Source organism: Elephas maximus, chromosome 10 (genome assembly GCF_024166365.1).
Source record: "Elephas maximus indicus isolate mEleMax1 chromosome 10, mEleMax1 primary haplotype, whole genome shotgun sequence".
Classification (NCBI taxonomy): domain Eukaryota; kingdom Metazoa; phylum Chordata; class Mammalia; order Proboscidea; family Elephantidae; genus Elephas; species Elephas maximus.
Window position 1 is genome coordinate 83372252 of NC_064828.1, and position 18931 is coordinate 83391182.

Below are 18931 nucleotides of genomic sequence, written 5' to 3' on the forward strand. Positions count from 1 at the left end.
AAGAACCAACAGGTCTGTCTTTGAAGAAGTACAGCCAGAATGCTCCTTAGAAGGATGGTGAGGCTTCATCACGTGTACCTTGGACACATTATCAGAAGGGATCAATCCCTGGAGAAGGACATGGTTGGTAAAGAAGAGAATCAGAGAAAAAGAGTAAGACCGTCAATGAGATGGATTGAGACAGAGGCTGCAACAGTGGGCTCAAACATAGCAAAGATTATGAGGATGGCACAGGACTGGACAGCGTTTTGTTCTGTTGTACGTAGGGTCACTGTGAGTCAGAACTGACTCGACAGTACCTAACAACAATATACATTTTTAATCATATCATATAGTGTGAAGTAAAAAAAAGCAGGAATTTGTTTCTACTGTGTATATTTGTGTATTTAGTGCCATACCATTTATATTTGTTAAAAGAGCGGTTTGTATACATGTAAGCCAAAAACCAAGTCCATTGCTCTTGAGTGGCTCCTAACTCGTGGCAACGCCGCATGTGTCAGAGTAAAACTGTGTTTCATAGGGTTTTCAATGGCTTTGACCTTTGAAAAGTGGATTTGAACCTCCAACCTTTCAGTTAGTAGCTGAGCACCTAACCATTTACACCACCCAGGGAGCCTTGTATGCATATAAAAAAAAAAATACACAGAAAACAATTGGTAGGAATTCAACCAAAATATTAACAAAGAATATCTCTGAGTGATGATGAAGGTTAGGGGTATCTTCTTAATACCTTTCTGTATTCTCCAAATCCTCTAGAATAGTGCTTCTCACGTGTTAATAGTTGTACACATCACCTGGTGATCTTGTTAAAATGCAGATTCTGAGTCAGTTGGTCTGGGCTTTTGCAGACTCTGCATTTCAAAGAGGGCAATGCTAATACTGTTGGCCTAAGGCCTACACTTTGGATAGTAAGGTTTTAGTGTAGAGCTTCTCAAACTTAAGCATGCAGCTGAATTACCTAGAGGGCTTGTTAAAGTACAGATTACTGGATACCAGCTGCAAAGTTTCAGACTTGGTAGGTTTGGGGTGGGACCCTAGAAGTTTCATTTCTAACAGTTCCCCGGTGATGCTGATGTTGCAGGTCTGGAGACCACAATTTGAGAACTACTGCTTTACAATTTTTTTTTTCCTTAGCATCATAAAGGAGGAGGGCACTAAAAAATATGACTGCCTTCTCCATTGTCTACAAAATCAAACCCAAACTCTTCATCCAAAGGCCTCTACAATCTAACCCAATCATTTTCCACCATTTCTTTTTCAGCCACAAAATCAAAACACTATGCCCTAAACACACCTGAGATTTCTAACTTCAGAATTTCTGCTCTATTTCCTCACTCTGGCTGATGCATCACTTTTCTGTTTCCTCATACCCAAATTCGTCCCATTCTTCAAGGTCCTCAAAGGTTACTTCCTCCATAAAGCTTCCTGATCCACCACCACCCAAAAGTCACCTCTCCCTCCCTTACTCAGGGCTCGACAGCACTTTATCTGTTTCTCCCCAGTGTCACTTACTATTTCCTACCTGGTATTGTGACTCTCCACCACGTCTCTGTCAGTTTGTTGTAGTGTGGTGGCTTGTGTGTTCCTATAATGCTGAAAGCTATGCCAGCAGTATTTCAAATACAAGCAGGGTCACCCATGGAGGACAGGTTTCAGCAGAGCTTCTGGACTAAGACAGGCTAGAAAGAAAGGTCTGGTGATCTACTTATGAAAATTAGCCAAGGAAAATCCTATGGATTTCAACAGACTATTCCAATACAAGGCTGGAAAATGAGCCTCCTAGGTTGGAAGGCACTATGCAATAGCCACGACAGTGGACTCCAATATACCAACCCTCATGAAGATGACACAGGACCCCCAATGTTTAGCTCTGTTACACGTGAGCTCACCATGAGTCAGAGCCAATTGGACAGGCAACTAACATCTCTGACTCTACCAGTGGATGGCTATCTCTCCTGGTAGACCGGGAATTTCTTGAGTTCAGGGCAGTGACTTGTCTATGCCTCTTCAAACCAAAAAGCCCATTGCCATGGAGTCATTCCGACTCACAGCGACCTTGTGGGACAGAGAACTGCCCCATAGCGTATCCAAGGCTGTAAATCTTTATAGAAGCAAACTGCTGCATCTTTCACCCACACAGCAGCTGGTAGGTTCCAGCCACCAATCTTTTGGTTAGCAGCTGAGTGCTTAAGCACTGCACCTTAGCCCTAGCAAATCCCCAGCAGACAGATGACACTCAGGGTTGACTGAATGTAAGAATGAATGAAGGAGCCTAGCACTGAAGAAGGGCGTGGAACTGTCCTATAAATGGAAACTAGAATGCATACGTGCCAAGCCTAGTGACCAACAGGAACAGGTGTTTTCCATCTCTGATGTCTGTGATTCATTCCGCACAGCTGCTCACACACAGAGGTTTAAGCACAAATATCCTCCTGGGGTACAGCGACCATACACTGAAGTACACACCGTGTTCTGGGCTCCCCGGCGGCCACACAAGGTTGGAGATACACACCTCACAACAACCTGGGTCCACAAAAAGGGAACCTGGCCGCCTGCAAAGAATAAGAAGCTATAGAGTGTGCCTGTCCCTTGCTCCCTGCCGCATCTTTCTTTTTAGTTTTTAAAAAATCTATTGCGGGTGAGTCTGCAAGCATTTGGTTGCAGCCAGCCCCCGCCCCCCCCCCCCCCAAAAACGTACACACACACCCCTTCCCCCATTCGTGTCTTTCAGGCTAGGCTCGTCTCCGGGGGAAGGATTGAATGGGAAAGATCGCGGCCGTCTTTATCATTAATCTTCACCTCCTTCGGCCTAGCCAAGCTTCTTCCGGGTCAGAGAGAATCACCGCCACCCCAGTCGGGCCCACTGACCCCCGAGACGGGTAAGCCCGGAGCGCCGAGGGCTGGGTGGTCACCGCCCGCAGGTTGCGCGCAGGGAGGAGGGCGGGGAGGAGGCGGGCGGCGCGGGAGTGGGGAAGGGAGGGAGGGAAGGAAGGAGGGGAAGGCAATCGGAGGAGGAGGAGGAGGAGAGAGCAGCCTCTGGCAGCTGGCGAGGAGAATGGGAGTGCGGGGCGAGCGACGGCCGCAGGGTGTCACGGCCGCGGCAAAGCTTCGGAGGCGTGGGGCCGGCGCCCGCCGCTTTTAAACCCGGGAGGGGGCGGCGGGGGATCGGAGCGCGCGCGGGGCGCCTAGGCGGTGGCCGAATGGAGAGGAAGAGCGCGGTGGCCGGGGCCAAGGGGAACCCGAGTCCTCCCGCGGCGGGAGAGGGGCAGCGGTCGCAGCCGCCTCTGTGCGCCCCGGGCGGCGGCAGCGGGGCCCCAGCACCGGGCCAGGCTGGGGCGGCGGCCGAGCCCGCCGAGCTCATTCGGCGTGCCCACGAGTTCAAGAGCCAAGGGGCCCAGTGTTACAAGGACAAGAAATTCCGCGAAGCCATAGGCAAATACCACCGCGCGTTGCTGGAGCTGAAGGGACTGCTGCCGCTGCCCGGGGAACGGGAGCGGGACTCGCGCGCAGCCTCCCTGACCGGAGCCCCCAAAGCCGGCTGCCTCTCGGAGGAGCAGAGCAAGACGGTGGAAGCCATCGAGATCGACTGCTACAACAGCCTGGCAGGTGAGCCGCACCACGCCGCACCCCGACCCCTTCCTTCTCCCTTGCCCTCCCAGCCTCCCAGCTCGCCTTTCTTCCTATCACGGTCGACCACTGCGGTGCGCCCGCGGGGCAGACTCCCCAGCTGTGACCATGCCTGCTCAGGGGAGGAGAACCTGGGAGGGGGGTGCTTTAGAAAAAGTGTGACTTTTAGGATTATGCATTCCAAAGGCCATAGTCATCCCGAGTCTCTTCCCACATCCATCGTAAATCTCACCTGTAAATAACTGGGACAGACAGAAAAGGACTCAACAGCTTGGCGGTGACTGCTATTGCTAGTACTCACCAGAGGACCTGGGTACAAGTGAGAGAAGCAGCGCCCCGGGTGGGTCACCCGCACCCACCCTATGACCCGCGTTTTCCTGTAACAGGATCCTAGAAGCAGCCAACGCACCTGCCTGCCCTCAGGTATCAGAGGCACCAGAGCTGGCTCTCACCTTCTCCCCAACTGACCGAATCCCAGTGGCAAGGTCCTTTCCCAAGTTCCTTTGGCCCCAGTGGCAGAAGGCAGTTTGCCGTGATGCCTTCAGCATCTTAAGCAAAATGGATTCCAAGGTGCTACTGGGACTCCCAGTTGCCAGGTGAGGAGAGAGAGCTCAAAGGGAACATAGTTCATGGCTGGACTTGAGCTATGTGCCTGCTTTCCGAATTTAAGCCGAAAAACCTGGCTTTCCTCTCTGCCTCATTCTCACCAGGAGTAGTGGCTGCTAAGGTTGAGGAAAAGGGGGCCCCTTCTATTGGGATAAGAAGGTGTACATTCCAGAGTTTACTTTGGGGATTAGGGTCAAAGTGGGGCATTAAAAAAAATTAATTTAGGTACAGGAAAATGTAAAGCCTCTCAAACAGGGAGAATGTGGGTCTTTCCAGGGCCTTCTTGTGACAAGGTGGGAGAAGTTGGCAGAGACAGTGGCATTATATTGGAGAAGTACTCTCTCCTCTTGTGCCACCCCATTTGGTGGGATTACGGCATGTTCAGGCTCCTTTGAAGGAGCTCTGGTGGTGCAGTGTTTATGTACTCGGCTGCTAAACAGAAGGTCGGCAGTTCGAACCCACCAGCCTCTCTATGGAAAAAGATGTGGCAGTTTGCTTCCGTAAAGATTACAGCCTTGGAAACCCAATGGACCAGTTCTGCTATGTCCTCTAGGGTTGATATGAGTTGAAATCGACTTGACGGTGGTAACCGGTTTGGTTTGATAAACTCCTTTGTAAAAAAAAAAAAAAAAAGCCATTTCTCCCAGTTCCTAACCCCTGAAGTTGCCGAAACTAGCTATGAAAGGGAACAGTTGGAACTGTGTCTGGGTGTGGTTGGGGCTGGTGGATATGTCTGCAGCCCAAGCAGTTGGGGGATGAAAGTAAGTATTGATACTTCTGCTCTAAGCGCAGACCTGCTCTGTTCCCTTTGAGGTTTCTGATGCCAGCCCATCTCTGCCTCCCCATAATACCATGTCCAGTGCCATCTTTAATCAGGCAAAACTCAGGCTGGAGAGGCACTTTGTAAATTGTGAAGCAGTTTATAAATGTAAAGGATTAATAGTCATAGTGGTAGTAGCTTGCAGTTATAGAAATGATGATGCTGGTAGCAGTACTAGTAATAACAGCTGCAGATAAAGTACTAGCAGACCAAAGATGGAATATTTAAATCCATCACAAGATTTGGTTTGATTCCCTTTATTTCCCGTAAGTCTCTGGCATGCACGCTGCTGCCTGATGAATAGTTAAAGAGTTCAGCAGCTATGGGTGGAGGAAGAGGCATCGTAGATCACTAATGCAGTGATTTCTGAGTGGTAATAGAGTCTTATATTCAGTGTTATCTGTGGGCATTCTAGGACTGCCCTTCACCCCATGACTTTGGCTGCCTACCAGGGGCTAACACTGCCTGCCTTCCACCCCAGAAGTGGCTACATTTCCATCCTGAAACCAAAGATGTGTCCTTGGTCAGGCCAGCTCAGTCAGGGTGGGGCTGAGATCTGGACAGCTCCTCCACTCCCACCCCCACCCCCACACACTCTGGAAAGGGAATGATTTTCCCCTTCTGCTGCCTTCTCCTCCAGTGCCCGCCACTTATTAATATTAATCATTTATTATGTTCAGCGAGCTGGGCAGCCTACATATATTGTCTTTTTAAATCTTCATAACAACTTAATAAAAGAAATATGATCATCAGCTTTGCAGAGAAACAGAAAAATGAGGCTCCAGTGCCATTCAACTCCAAAACCAATGTTCTTGTTATCACACCTTGATGTACAAAGTCAGCATCCTCTGGGCCTCTGTCTCCCCTGAGCCCAGTCTCAGGTGGGCTCCAAAGCCCTACACATCATAAATTCCTTTGAGAAACTCTTAACCCTGGCAACTGGGAGAAAGAAATAAGTGTCCCTTGATTGAGGGCTCTAATAAGGCTATTTCCAAATGTTGTCAAGTTCCACCTAAGAAAGAAAAGAAGAGTGATTACAAGCTAAGCAGTCTTGCCAAAGTCAAAATCTGCATCCTGTATAGAAAATTCAGTTTGGAGGAGAATTCCACGTACAAATCACTTGGGCGAGAAATAGAAAGAAGCCTGATGTTGGTTTCTTTTGGGGTAATGCATAAAATTGGGTACTACCATTTCAGGAGCCCCAGCTAATAAAGTATCCTTTCTTGTTGGATTACAAAAGTTATCCATGCTTATAGTACGTATTTTTTTTTTTTTTTTAGAAAATACCAAAAACTTTAAAGAGGAAAATAAAGTACTTCTAATCTCACCACCTAAAGAAATCCATTGTGGTATATTTCCTTCCTATATTTTTTTCTGTGTGTAAACGTAAACTGTTTACAAAGCTGAGGGCCTCCTATATATATAGCCGTGTATCCTGCTTTTATTCCCACTTATAATTATGTCAGAAACATTTTTGCATTTTATTAAAATATTTTTATGGAGATTATTTTAAATGGAAACAAAAATTTTAAATGTGTGTTTGTGATCATCACTTGATAGGAAGGGAAGGAAAGATGATCACTGTTATTATTGTTAGAGCCAGAACAGTGCTGTGTGACCCATGAGATATAATTCCCCCATGTGCCTGCTAAAAGAAGGGAGACCAACAACTGCAGGTTTATTCTGGCAGAAAGGCTGCTAACCCTTCCATTGAATCAGCAGCTGGCAGAGCAGCCCAGTGAGCTCCAGGCATGAGCAATCTGGAGATATTCTCTAAAGGATCTGACCTCCTTCTACGCAGAGCTCTGCATAGAGGGAGAGGCTTGGAATTTAGAAGGAAGTTGGACTAGCCCAGAAGTACCTGGAGGATCAGGCTGTGTTGCTAAGGTGTCTCTGCTCCAAACAAGAGGCAGTTGTGAGGCTACTGGAGGAAACCTAGGTTCACTGAGCCCTTGTGCTCTACATTGAATGCTGTAAGAGAATAGCAACGGGGCACCCAGCATGTACTAAGAGACGTTAGTCCATTTAGGCGACTTGGGACCGTAGCAGAGGTGCACAGGCAGTTTCCAAAGTGCCCATGCTTGTCTCTATTTGAGCTTAGAGTTCCTTCTGATTGGGAAGGATCTGGCCCTTAAACTTGATTTGCATACTTTATTCTCTAAGAAATTCAAGGAAAGAGATGGGAGCATCCTGTTCCTTTGGAATTTCAAATGACTCATATGATGATTAGAAAAGACGTTGTGACCTGCCTGGGGAAACTAGGAATTTGATATTTATGGAGGCCACAGAGGAGGCACACATTGGCCTGTTGATCACTCCAACCTTGAATAAGACATGGGACTCCCCTTGGGCCTCAGAATATTCTTTGCAAAACCCCTTGAAGGGCAGAGGCTTTTACTCTACATCTGTTCCTATGAAACTGTGGGGGCCCTCAGCTAAGATATGCTTAAAAGTTATAACGCATAAAGACTTCGTTGGTAGTCTCAAGTGATGTTTGAAGCTCAAGTGCCAGTAATGTAGTATTAAGGGTACTGACAGGTCATGGCATTGGACCTCAAGGCTAGGAGTGTGAGAGTTAGCTTGTGCCTCTATTCCTGAAAGAGACGATCTGTGACCTTGAATAAGCCCCTACCACTTCATTTACCTCCATTTTTCCATCCGTTCAGAACTATGTTTGGGAGATTTTGTTGTTCATTCTTCCAAAGGGGCTAATAATATCCATTGATCCCAACTGAAGTCCCAGGACAGAGGCACGGCAAGGAGTGCAAAGTCAGTGAAGTCACTCTGGGAAAAAGCTTGCGATACGGCCTTCTGGATCAGCGCTTAAAGTGGTGGGACCAGCGTTGACTACATAATTTGCAGGGCCTGGTACAAAATGAAAACATGGGACTCCTTGTTCAAAAAGCAGAAAAAAAGGTATCATCAAAGGTACTAAAATACAGGTTTTTCCTTTCTTTGATGGTCTCTTTCTTGCTTTGGCATGGTGCTTTCTATTTATTATTTAATGTTGTTCCAACTAAAAAGAAAATTAAAGTTTTAAGTTATTGACATAAATTTTACTGTTCATATTCCTGTTGCGCAACGCCAGTCTTAAAAGGAAATATGAGCAATTAACTTGTATGTGAAATTGTAGAAATTACACAATTCACATTTCGTAGTTTATACATGCGTATTATTTTCTTTTACTAGGGCAGTACAAATGCTGATAAACTAATACAACTATTTTTATTTCACTTCTTTGTATGTGCGCTTTCTACCAATACTCTCTACTTTAAGCTTACTGATGAGTAAGGAGGACTCAAGGGAAAAGGAACGAGGAATTACCTTTTCCTTCTGCCATCATTTTCAATATAAATGGTTGGCTAATAGAGACAAGTAACATAAGTAAGAAAGGATGTGATAGGGTTCTTGGTGTTTATTAGAACACCATTACTTTCTGTCTGCGTTTGAAGCAATTTCTGGTTTGAATGGCAAGCATAGCCTCTCAGAGTTGTCAGCTTACTCAGTTACAGACATAACACCCTTACCTGTACTCATTTTGAGTCTCTCTGGACTCTGACACATTGTGGATCCATGGATTCTGTGCTCATGGAACACCATGAATGCTATATTGCAAATGGGATTGACAAGGAGTGGGAAACATGTATTATATATAACTCCCCTGCTTCCTCTCATGCTCCATTGTCCCATTGGACTTCACTTACAAAACACAAGTTCAAAGATAAAATTAAGAATTTCAAGAAGGTGACGCAGAGCATTAAACAAAGCATGGGACCCTTCTGAGCATAGGGCCTATGTGACTGCACAAGTCACCCACCCTTGAAGCTGGCCCTCCATGTGACAACAGAATATGACTGAGTGGGTAAGTTTAAGGTAGACAAAATTGGATATAGACAAGTTCCAAGAACAAAGAATACTCAACATAAATTGGTTTAGAGGCAGAGAACCCAGCATGAAGATGGATGAATTACAAATGCAAAAACTAAGTGGTGAAAAGGAGGTCCAGAGCTAAAGACAAACAGTAATCTGATAGTCAGAAGATGAGTTGTGGGGGTAAAAATTGGCCAAAGGATCGGGAGAGAAAAGGGACCTCATGCCAGGATGCTCAGCCAAGATTCAACCATCTAGGCTGGAGAGCTTGAGTGGCCAAGTCATTGTGGATTTGAGGCTGTTCCTTGGGCAGCAACTTGGCCAATAGATCTTAATGACCCTATAAATGCAGCTTATAAGCTTAAGGGCTCTGTAAATGAAACTTACAGAATACTTTTTAGGAAGGTTCTGGGAAGACCATTCCGAATGTAGACTTTGGGCTGAGTTTCTAACATGGATTCTGAAGCTCCTTAGTCTGCCTCCAAAGGAAATGAGTTGGGTGGATTTTAGTCAGAAACTTATTAGTTAACATCTTGAAGTTGGAGTCCCTGTGGCCAGAATACAGAATACATAGGAGTGTCCCATCTAAGGCAAGGGACCCAGCTGCAAAGCAGATAGGAAGGCCAAGAGGTAGAGCAGCAAAAGCTGCTCCTGTATGGGAAGTTCTCTCCTTCCAGTTGTTCTCTTTTACCGTCAGGCTGTGTCTCCTCCAAACACCTAGGATGAAAACCAAATGTTTCAACCAACCAACGAGATATTTCCTAATGCCAAAGTATTTGGCTTTGGGGAAGTCAGATGTCCACGCCTGGAACAAAGTTTTCCATTTTTACCCAGATAATTAATATGGTCACCCAGATAATTAGTGTGGTCCAGTACCAACCACAGAGCAACAACCACAAACTCAAGCACAGACAATGGTACCAGACATAAAAAAGGCCAAAGATAATGCCACAAAAGATTAAAGGACTTCTGTCTCCTTGGTGGCATTCATATGACCTTGAAATTGTTCATTAGGAGTTTAAAGCTCATTATTGTTTTCTTGCACATACACCCATGTATTAGTTTCCTAGAGCAGCTGTAAAAAGTACCATGAACTGAATGAATTAAAACAACAGAATTTTGTTCACTTATAGTTCTGGAAGCTAGAAATCTGAAATCAAGGTGTTGGTAGGACCGTGTTCCTTCTGAAGGTGCTAGGGAAGATTTCTTCCTTGCCTCTTCCTAGATTCTGATGGTTTATTGGCAATCCTTGGCATTCCTTAGTTTATAGATGCATCACTCCAAACTCTGCCTGTCACCATATAGGCTTATCCCTAGTGTGTCTGTGTGTCTCTGTTTTCTTATAAGGACACCAGTCACTAGACTAGGACCTACTCTTATCTAGTATGGCCTCATCTGAACTTAACTAATTACATCTGTACAGACCCTATTTCCAAATTAGGTCACATTCTGACGTTTTGGGCAGGCATGAATTTTGAGGGGACGCTATTCATTCAGTACAATACACATTTTCATATCAGCACTGAAATGATACCATGTCTAGTAGGACCCAAAACCAACAGTTCTCTTAAGGTTTTTGAAAGGGAAGCAGGACGTATAGTGCCACGGATGGCTCACTTGTACTAGAAGAATCCCAGGTTAAGATATATCCAAATGGACCATGCCTCTTCTCCCTACTCTTCACCTTTCTACCACAAGGGCTTTAAAAAGGGTACCTAAATTAAATTACAGACAGGGTTTAAACCGAGGAACCTCACGGGGCAAATGTTTCCCTTTCACAGTGTTTCTGTGTGGTAAGAACAAAAGTGTGAGGAGGTACTATCCAGCTGGCTCCAGAATGATGTAAAATAAGAATTCTTGCTTCAGATTTGGATATGACCCCAGACCTTACACAGGTGCGTGAATATCCTTGACAATATTACCAACTTGTCATCAGTACTGGCTTAGGTATGTCCAGTGATAGGGAACTCACTGCCACTGAAATGAGCCATTTAACAACAACTACCGCCACTACCCTTCCAACAACAACTATAATAACCGTAACAATAAAGACAGTAAAGACTACCATGATGATCCCAGTTCCTGGCACATAGTCTACGTTCAATGAATGTTTTTGGAATGAATGAAAATGCCTAACCCAGCATCTATCTCATGTTAAGGGTCCAGTAAAGCCAACCATTTCATTTACATGCTAGATTCTGGGTTTGGGGACCAGGTATAAAACAGTAAATATAAATGACAAGGTCCATGCCCTTGGTGAATTTATGACAGAGTAGTACTGCCCCATAGAGTTTCCTAGGCTGTGATTTTTAAGGGGGAAGATCACCAGGTCATATCTCCAGTGGAGCCACTGGGTGGGTTCAAACTGCCAACCTTTGGTTTGCAGCCAAGTGCTTAACCATTGCACCACCAGGGATAGACCAAATGAGATTATATATAAAATGTCAAGGCCAGTCCCCAATGCAGTGATGAGAGGCATTCCGTGTGGCTTCAATGGGTAGAATACGGATCAATGGATTGAAATTTCAAGAAGGCAAATTTTAGTACTTAAGGAAGAAACTCCTAAAGATGGAGGCTGTGGGGGTGAATGGTTAAGACTATAGGCTTTGAGATTATATATATATATATATATATATAATATATATCATATAATCTCAAATGAGATTATATCATATATATCCTTATTAAAAACTATCATATAATCTCATTTGGTCTATACAAAAGCTTGCTGAGGCAACTTAAGCTTGGAGTGGTTAAGTGACTTGCACATGGTCACATAGTACTAAGGGCAAACGAGCATTTCTCATCTGCTGTCTGTAATTCCAAAGCCTGCAATCTTAACCATTCACCCCCACAGCCTCCATCTTTAGGAGTTTCTTCCTTAAGTACTAAATTTGCCCCCTTGAAATTTCAATCCATTGATCCATATTCCACCCACTGAAGCCACATAGAATGCCTCTCATGCCTGTCATGGGGACTGGCCTTGACATCAGGGCAACTGTCTTGCCCATCTTCCAGTCTTTTCTTCTGTAGGTTAAATATCCTTTTCCGTGGCTGTGCCTCACATGATTAGGATTCCCACTCCATGGCCATCCTGGGTGGTTAAGGGGAAAGACAGAGTTCTATAACTAGGTCATTGTTTCCATAGGTCCTCCCATGTCACTAGGATGGTGACCTGAATTTGTGTGGACAGAAGAGTAAGTAGCCCGATGAGTCGTAGTTTCTAATGAGCCTAGAGACTGTAAAGCCCCATCTCTACTACCTCCTCTTGCTCCAGAGTATGTGAATTCCAGTTAAGAGGTCTTGAGAAATTCAAATGGAAGTGTTGGGAATAGGAGTTCATTTCAGCCATTAAAGAACCCATCTGATGAGGAGGATAAAAGGGCTGTTCTTTGAAGGCTAAGATTGCCCCAGTTCTCTTCATACGTCCTCATGTCCCCATCATTAAAGCATAGAACAAAGGGTGGCTTGGTGAAGAGGAACCTGTACTGCAAGTTCTGCTTCTAACTTGCTGTATGCTTTGGGTCAAAGGATTTTACCACTTGGACCACAGTTTTCTGATCCATACAAAGCAAGGGCTGTAGTCCAAGATCTCTAAGATCCTTTCTTAGAAGAAAAATTTTCTCACAATTAGATGGTGTCCAGCTACCACCCCCGACTGCTCTGACAGGGATCACAATAGAGGGTCCTGGACAGAGCTAGTTGGAGAAAGCTGTAGAACAAAATTCTAACTCACAAAAAAGACCAGACTTATTGGTCTGACAGAGACTGAAGATAGCCAGAGAGTATGGGCCCCAGACACCCTTTTAACTCAGTACTGAACTCACTCCTGAGGTTCACCTTTCGGCCGAAGATTAGACCGGACCATAAAACAAAACAAGACTAAATGGGCACACCCACCCAGGGGCAAGAACGAGAAGGCAGGAGGGGACAGGAAAGCTGGTAATCGGGAGCCCAAGGTCTAGAAGGAGAGAAGAGAGTGTTGACGTGTTGTGGGGTTGGCAACCAAAGTCACAAAACAATATGTGTACTGATTATTTAATGCAAAACTAATTTGCTCTGTAAACCTTCATCTAAGGCACAATAAAAAAAAAATGAATAAAGAAGATTGTCCATGCCATTCTTTCTGAACTGTGGAGCCATTATTACATGGAATGGGGTAGCTCTGTATCTGCTGATATAGACCAGTCTCCAAAATCTATTATTATGGCAGGATGCAGAAAGTGTTTAGTATGACTTCTTAGGGGTAAATTTTGAAAAGAGAATAAACATATGCTAGTATGGTATTTGCGTAAAAAAATTATCTGAAATCATACAAGTGCAAGTGAAGCTACTAATGGTTACCTTTGAGGAAAGAGACTAGACATAGGAATTTAGGAGGAAGACTTTCGCTGTTTATTTTAAATCTTTCTGTAGCGTTTAATTCTTCCATCTATACGCGTATAAAATGGTAATAGCAGCGTCAGACCTCGTCTCAGTTAGTGGGGGATAATGAGAATTATCATCAGCACAAAGCCGATAGTGATTCATGTGAGGTGGAGGTGAGACATACCTCTACTCTCCAACCTTTTTACCAATTCTGATACCAGCCATCTTCCCCACGGTGCTCTCTACTTCTCTTCTGGGTTTGATAATTCATTGCAATGGCCACACAGAACTCAGTAACAGCTCTTTTAGGAGGCCCCTCACCTCTCTCTCTGTTTTTTCTCTCCTCTTACCTCTCTTGCCTTTTCTCGTTTTTGCTTCTTTCTTCCTTCTCTTTCTGTCTACAAACCTCTTTGAGGTTGGCTACATATGTAAGCAAGCTCCTGGTCAATTTCAAGGCATGGGCCTCCCACCAGGGCCATGAACTGACCAATCCCATGTCAGTAGGCCACAGTCACTTCATTTGCATGATAGGCTGTAGCCACTTCATTTGCTTAGTCTATAGCCACTTCATTTGCTTAGTCTATAGCCACCTCATTTGCATTGTATGTTGACCAACCTCTGCAAGGTGCATACCAATCACAAGGCAGGCTGCAGCCCAGGGCCAGACAAAAAGTATCAAACCATCAAGCGAGGCATTATTACTTTTATTTTTTAAGAAAAATAGTAGTGGGGTTATTTATATAGAGAAACTTTGGGTAGTTTTGCTTTCTTCTTTTTATTTTCCTGGGCTTAAAGGAAACCCACTTGTAAACATAAGTTTTAATGCCATTCAGGGTATTAACTATACCATGTCTATCCTTATCAGACAGTAACAGTGAAGATGTCAAGCAAAATTATCCCAAGCCCCAAATGTTTCTTACTATTTCATAAAAGGACTTGTCCACCTTTCTGTGAAGCACCACCACCCCAACCCACGCACAGGGCTAGATCTTGACAGGGGTATAGGTACTTTAGAGTAGGGGATGGCCCCTCTGTGCTCTGTTGACTTTTAGTGACAGTGTATATCTGCCCGTGAGGCAGGAAAGAGAGGAGGAGCAGAGCTTGTGATATAAACTGGTTCTGAACATTAGTAGTGCTTCTCTGGTGTTGAGAAAGGGACAGTACGGGTGCTAAATGACCAAGATTTTTGCTGGTCCCTGAGTCTAGGAAAACATGCCCATTGGCAGTTCAGATAGAACAGCCCAAGTTCCCGGAAGCTCTGCTAACTCATTCATCCAGTCTTTACTAGACGCCCACCATGGTTCTTCACAACCCAAACCTAAACCCTGTCTGTTCTCAAAGCTTGATGTGGAGGCAGTAGGTGCCAGGGTTCTAGGCTTGTCTCTACTGCTAACTTGCTCTGTGACTTTGAGCAAGTCACTTCACTCTGAGCCTCAGTTTCCTCATCTGTAAGCAGTGGCGATTGGACCAGATAACCTCCAGGTCTCCTTTCAGAGGTGTTGACCCACCTAGGATTTTGAAGGTCTGCTAGCTCCCTACTCCCTCTGGTCTTTCTCTCTGGCAGCAGCCAGATTTGGGGAAGAAAACAAGAGATAAGCTCTCTTTTATACCAGTTTACTGGCGGTGCTGACAAATAACCATTGAGAGATGTCAGCTGAGATTTCCAGGGCAAACTTGCAACTCTGGGAGTAAAGCAAAATAAGGGACCTTCCGGCCTCCCAGGGAGTTTCTGAGAGAACTGAGGGTAAGGGTTAGAAGCCTATATAAAATATTACTGGGGGACATATATATGTAATGAGGACTGGCCTTAATATTTTTAGGGCAACTCTCTTGCCCATCCTTCAGTCTTCTGTAGGTTAAATGTCCTATTACCCCCTCCTAAGTACTATTTTATTATATATGTATATTACAGATACATATGCATATATATATATTAGTGGGAAGTCATTTGCTGTCAGAAACCTGGCAATACCGGCTATGTTAGGCCAGGAAGCACTTGTGGCAAGAGAAAAAAGCTTTTCAGAAGAAGACTGGCAGTGCCAAGAGCGTCAGAGAACAGTTGCTGGCTAAGTTATAGCGTCTTAGAGAGTTGCCGCCCTTGGCCGAAGGCTGGAGAGACCTGGGGAATCTGGACCAGATGTGTGAGCCTCTCTGGATATAATCTTGCGCCTGTTACCCACGCTGAGTTAGAGCTGAGCCCCTTTCTCTAATGGAGTTGTAACCCCAAATTGTGAAGGTCACAGGGTCGTAGGAAACGTGTACCTTTTACCTACGTAGGTAAAAGGGCTGCATTCCTATGTGCGCCAATGAGGATGGAAGCAAAGAGAGAGAACACAGAGGAAGAGGTGGGCAGCATTTCCAGGCCCCGGAAATCTTCAGAAGTAATGTGGCATAATGAAAAAAGAACTTTACTGAGTTTGAGAGGATCTGGGTTTGAATCCTGGCTTCCCCACTGACTCCTCCATTATCTCTGGACAGGGCCCATCCTTTATGAGCTTCTGGTATCATTTCAGGATCAGAGTAATAATACATACCTCACAAGGATTGAATTACATGATATACGCACAGGTGCCTGGCACATAGCAGATGCCTAATAAATGATAAATGATAATAAATAAATAAATGATAGCTATATGCAAATCTGGAGTCCCAGGATGGTGCAAACGATTAAAGTTTGGCGGTTCAAGTCTACTCAGAGGTACTTCAGAAGGAAGGTCTGGTGATCTATTTCCAAATAATCAGCTATAAAAAACCCTACGGAGCATAGTTCTTCTCTAACATACATGGTGTCATCATGAGTCAGAACCAGCTCAACGGCAACTGGTTGTATGCAAATCTAACTCTTACTCCAGTACGTACTAAGACGAAAGTATGCAAGGAGAGGAAAAAAGGACCCAGCGAAGAAGACTGCTGGCAAACATGGGAAACAAGTGAGCAAGCAAATAGATGAAGACAACAGAGGGGTCGGAGGAAGAATTTCATCCCCCTAAGTCACTGCAGAAGGAGCCCTGGTGTTGCAATGGTCAAATGCTCAGCTGCTAACCAAAAAGTTGGCAGCTCAAACCCGCCCAGAGGTTCCGAGGGAGAAAGTTCTGGCAACTTGTTCCCACAAAGATTACAGCCTGGAAACCCTGTGGAGCAGTTCTACTCTGTCACACAGTGCCACTGTAAATTGGAATTGACTCGATGGCACCCAACAACAACAAGAAGTCCTCAGGGCAGAGGAAGTGAGCAAGTGGTGAACCAACATCCATGGGTGTGGGCACTTTCTAGCTGGTGCATTCTTGGGCAGGGGGCTGAGTGAACAAGTAACCCACCAGGCTTCCTCCCGAGGGTAGCTGAGCTTCAGGAGGACCACCAGCCCTTGCCCAACTGTCTATGCCTCCTTCCAGCTGCTTGTGATTCAGGTCAGTTCCGGAAACACATAGAAACTGCTAGATTCTAGGCAGACAGTCTCTGCCCAGAGATTGCACAAGTCATTAAAGTTCACCTAGACAGTACCTATTCTTTTTCTGCTTCTTTCCAGGATTCCCCTGACTCTTTGAACTAACAGCAGTGAAAGTACCTTGGGCTCTCACGAGTCATACCAGTTCAGAGTCTGACAGCAGAGAATAAAGATTTACTGGGAAGCGAAAACACATGCTGTGATCAAATGGGTCCCCTGGGGAACTGAGCAAGCAAGAAGACTGACTAGTGGAAAGGGGAAATTGAGGACGACAGAGGCCTGTGTGAGAAGGAAACATCCATGGGGAGGCCTGAGGCTGGCAGGTTCGCGTCTGCCATGTCTCCACTCTTGTGTGTCTGCTGCTGGTGCCAACTTACTTACCTTTTGGTGTAGGATGAGGAATGCCCCCAGGCTACAGTCTGACTTGGAGTCAGGGCATTAGCAGGTGGTGTCCTGCGTCCCTTGGGTCCTTCTTTTAGCCCTCCCTTATAGATGCTTTTCCACCAAAATGCCCAGGGTCCTCTCACCATCTTAGGTCACCCCAAGGTAGGATCTTGCAGAGTCAGTGGCTTTTGCTCAGAACTCTTTCCGTCACCTCCCCCCAAGGTCCACTCCTGTTGTCTCAGGAGGGATAATGGCTGGTGGTGATTTCTAATTTTTATTTTTTTTATTGTGATTTAGGTGAAAGTTTACAGCTCAAGTTAATTTCTCATACAAAAATGTATACACGTATTGTTTTGTGACATTAGTTGCAATCCCCACAATGCGACAGCACACTCCCCTTTTCCACCCCATGTACCCTGTGTCCATTCAGTCAGTTCCTGTCCCTTCCTGCCTTCTCATCCTGCCTCCAGACAGGAGCTGCCCATTTGATCCCATGTATCTGATTGAACTAAGAAGCAAACTCCTCACGTGTATTATTTTTTGTTTTATACTCCTGTCTAAACTTTGTCTGAAGAGTGGGCTTCAGGAATGATTTCAGTTCTGGGTTAACAGTGTCCAGGGGCCATAGTTCCTCCAGTCTCTATCGGTGGTGATTTTTTAAAAAATAGTTTTCTAGTTATGAAAGTAAAACATCATAATTGTAGAAGATACTTAAAACATAGGAAATTACAAAGAAGAAAATAAAAAATTCACTTGTCATCCACCACCCCAAGATGACTGCTCTTACTTGTTTTGGTTTATTTTCTTCTAGCAATTCTTCTGTGTGTAAATAAACATTGATAGGTAAAACTACCCTCAGGCAATTCACTTCAAGGCCTACCTTTCTGTAGTTTATTTGGGAAAGAAGGGGTTTGTCTCACAGATGCTGGGCCTCTGCTGGGAACTCCTGGTCTCCTTTGTCCCACTCTATCCCCGCAGGATGCCACTCATTCTGCATGGGTGTCAACCAAGGGGCAGGCCCTACTTCCCTTTGTTGCTTCTTCCCTTCTGTATCCCATGATAGCCTCACACGGTATAGTTATACCAGATGGCACTGATGATTAGGGGATACAGGAGAAGCCTACATCTCAAAAAATTGAATATTAGAAATTTCTATTCCTAAAACTCAGTTGGCCATTAGGCTACCAGGAATTTCTTATGGACCATTTACCTTTTTTGGGAGGTTCTAGTCACCTGCCATGCTTCCCAAGCTGTTTGTACCATTCTTGACTATCTCTGCTTCTTAGGTTCTCCCACTCTCAAATTCATGTCATTTCATATGCAAAGAAGCTTGGCCATCTTTTCGTCTACTGAATTTGTCTCCTACTGACTTCTGACTTGACCTTCCTCATCTGCAGCAGTTGATGAGGTATTTCTGAAAAAAAAAAAAAAGACAATTTCTTCCCTAAGAAGAAATCTGATGCCAGCTATTGCAATAAAAAACTTCACCCTGTGGAAAAAATTGGAAACAGAGTGGCGATGATTGTGCAGTGTGAGGAACATAATTAATATTACTGAATCATCCCTGTAAAAAATGTCGACATGGCAAATGTTTGTTTATAAATATATATATTTACCACAATTTAAAAAAGAAATATTTACCCTGATATATATGGGATCAAACTGACAACAGTAACTTGAAAGATTAGATAGGAACCTTAGGGGGCAGTGAGTTTATGTTAATGGGGGAGGAACAACTCAGAAAAGGAGGGTGAGAATGGTTGAAGAATCTAATCAACATCACTGAATTGTATATGTCAAAACTGTCGAAT

At 44.7% G+C, this 18931-nt stretch overlaps 1 protein-coding gene across 1 annotated transcript in view; it reads left to right on the forward strand.

Annotated features, from left to right (window-relative positions):
* The first annotated feature begins 3024 nt into the window (after window positions 1–3024).
* Window positions 3025–18931, forward strand: part of TTC9 (tetratricopeptide repeat domain 9) — a 51930-nt gene continuing 36023 nt past the window's right edge. Inside the window, exon 1 of the mRNA XM_049897958.1 lies at window positions 3025–3606. Coding sequence (XP_049753915.1) covers window positions 3201–3606 — 406 coding nt within the window. The 5' untranslated portion in view covers window positions 3025–3200. The remainder of the gene's footprint in view (window positions 3607–18931) is intronic.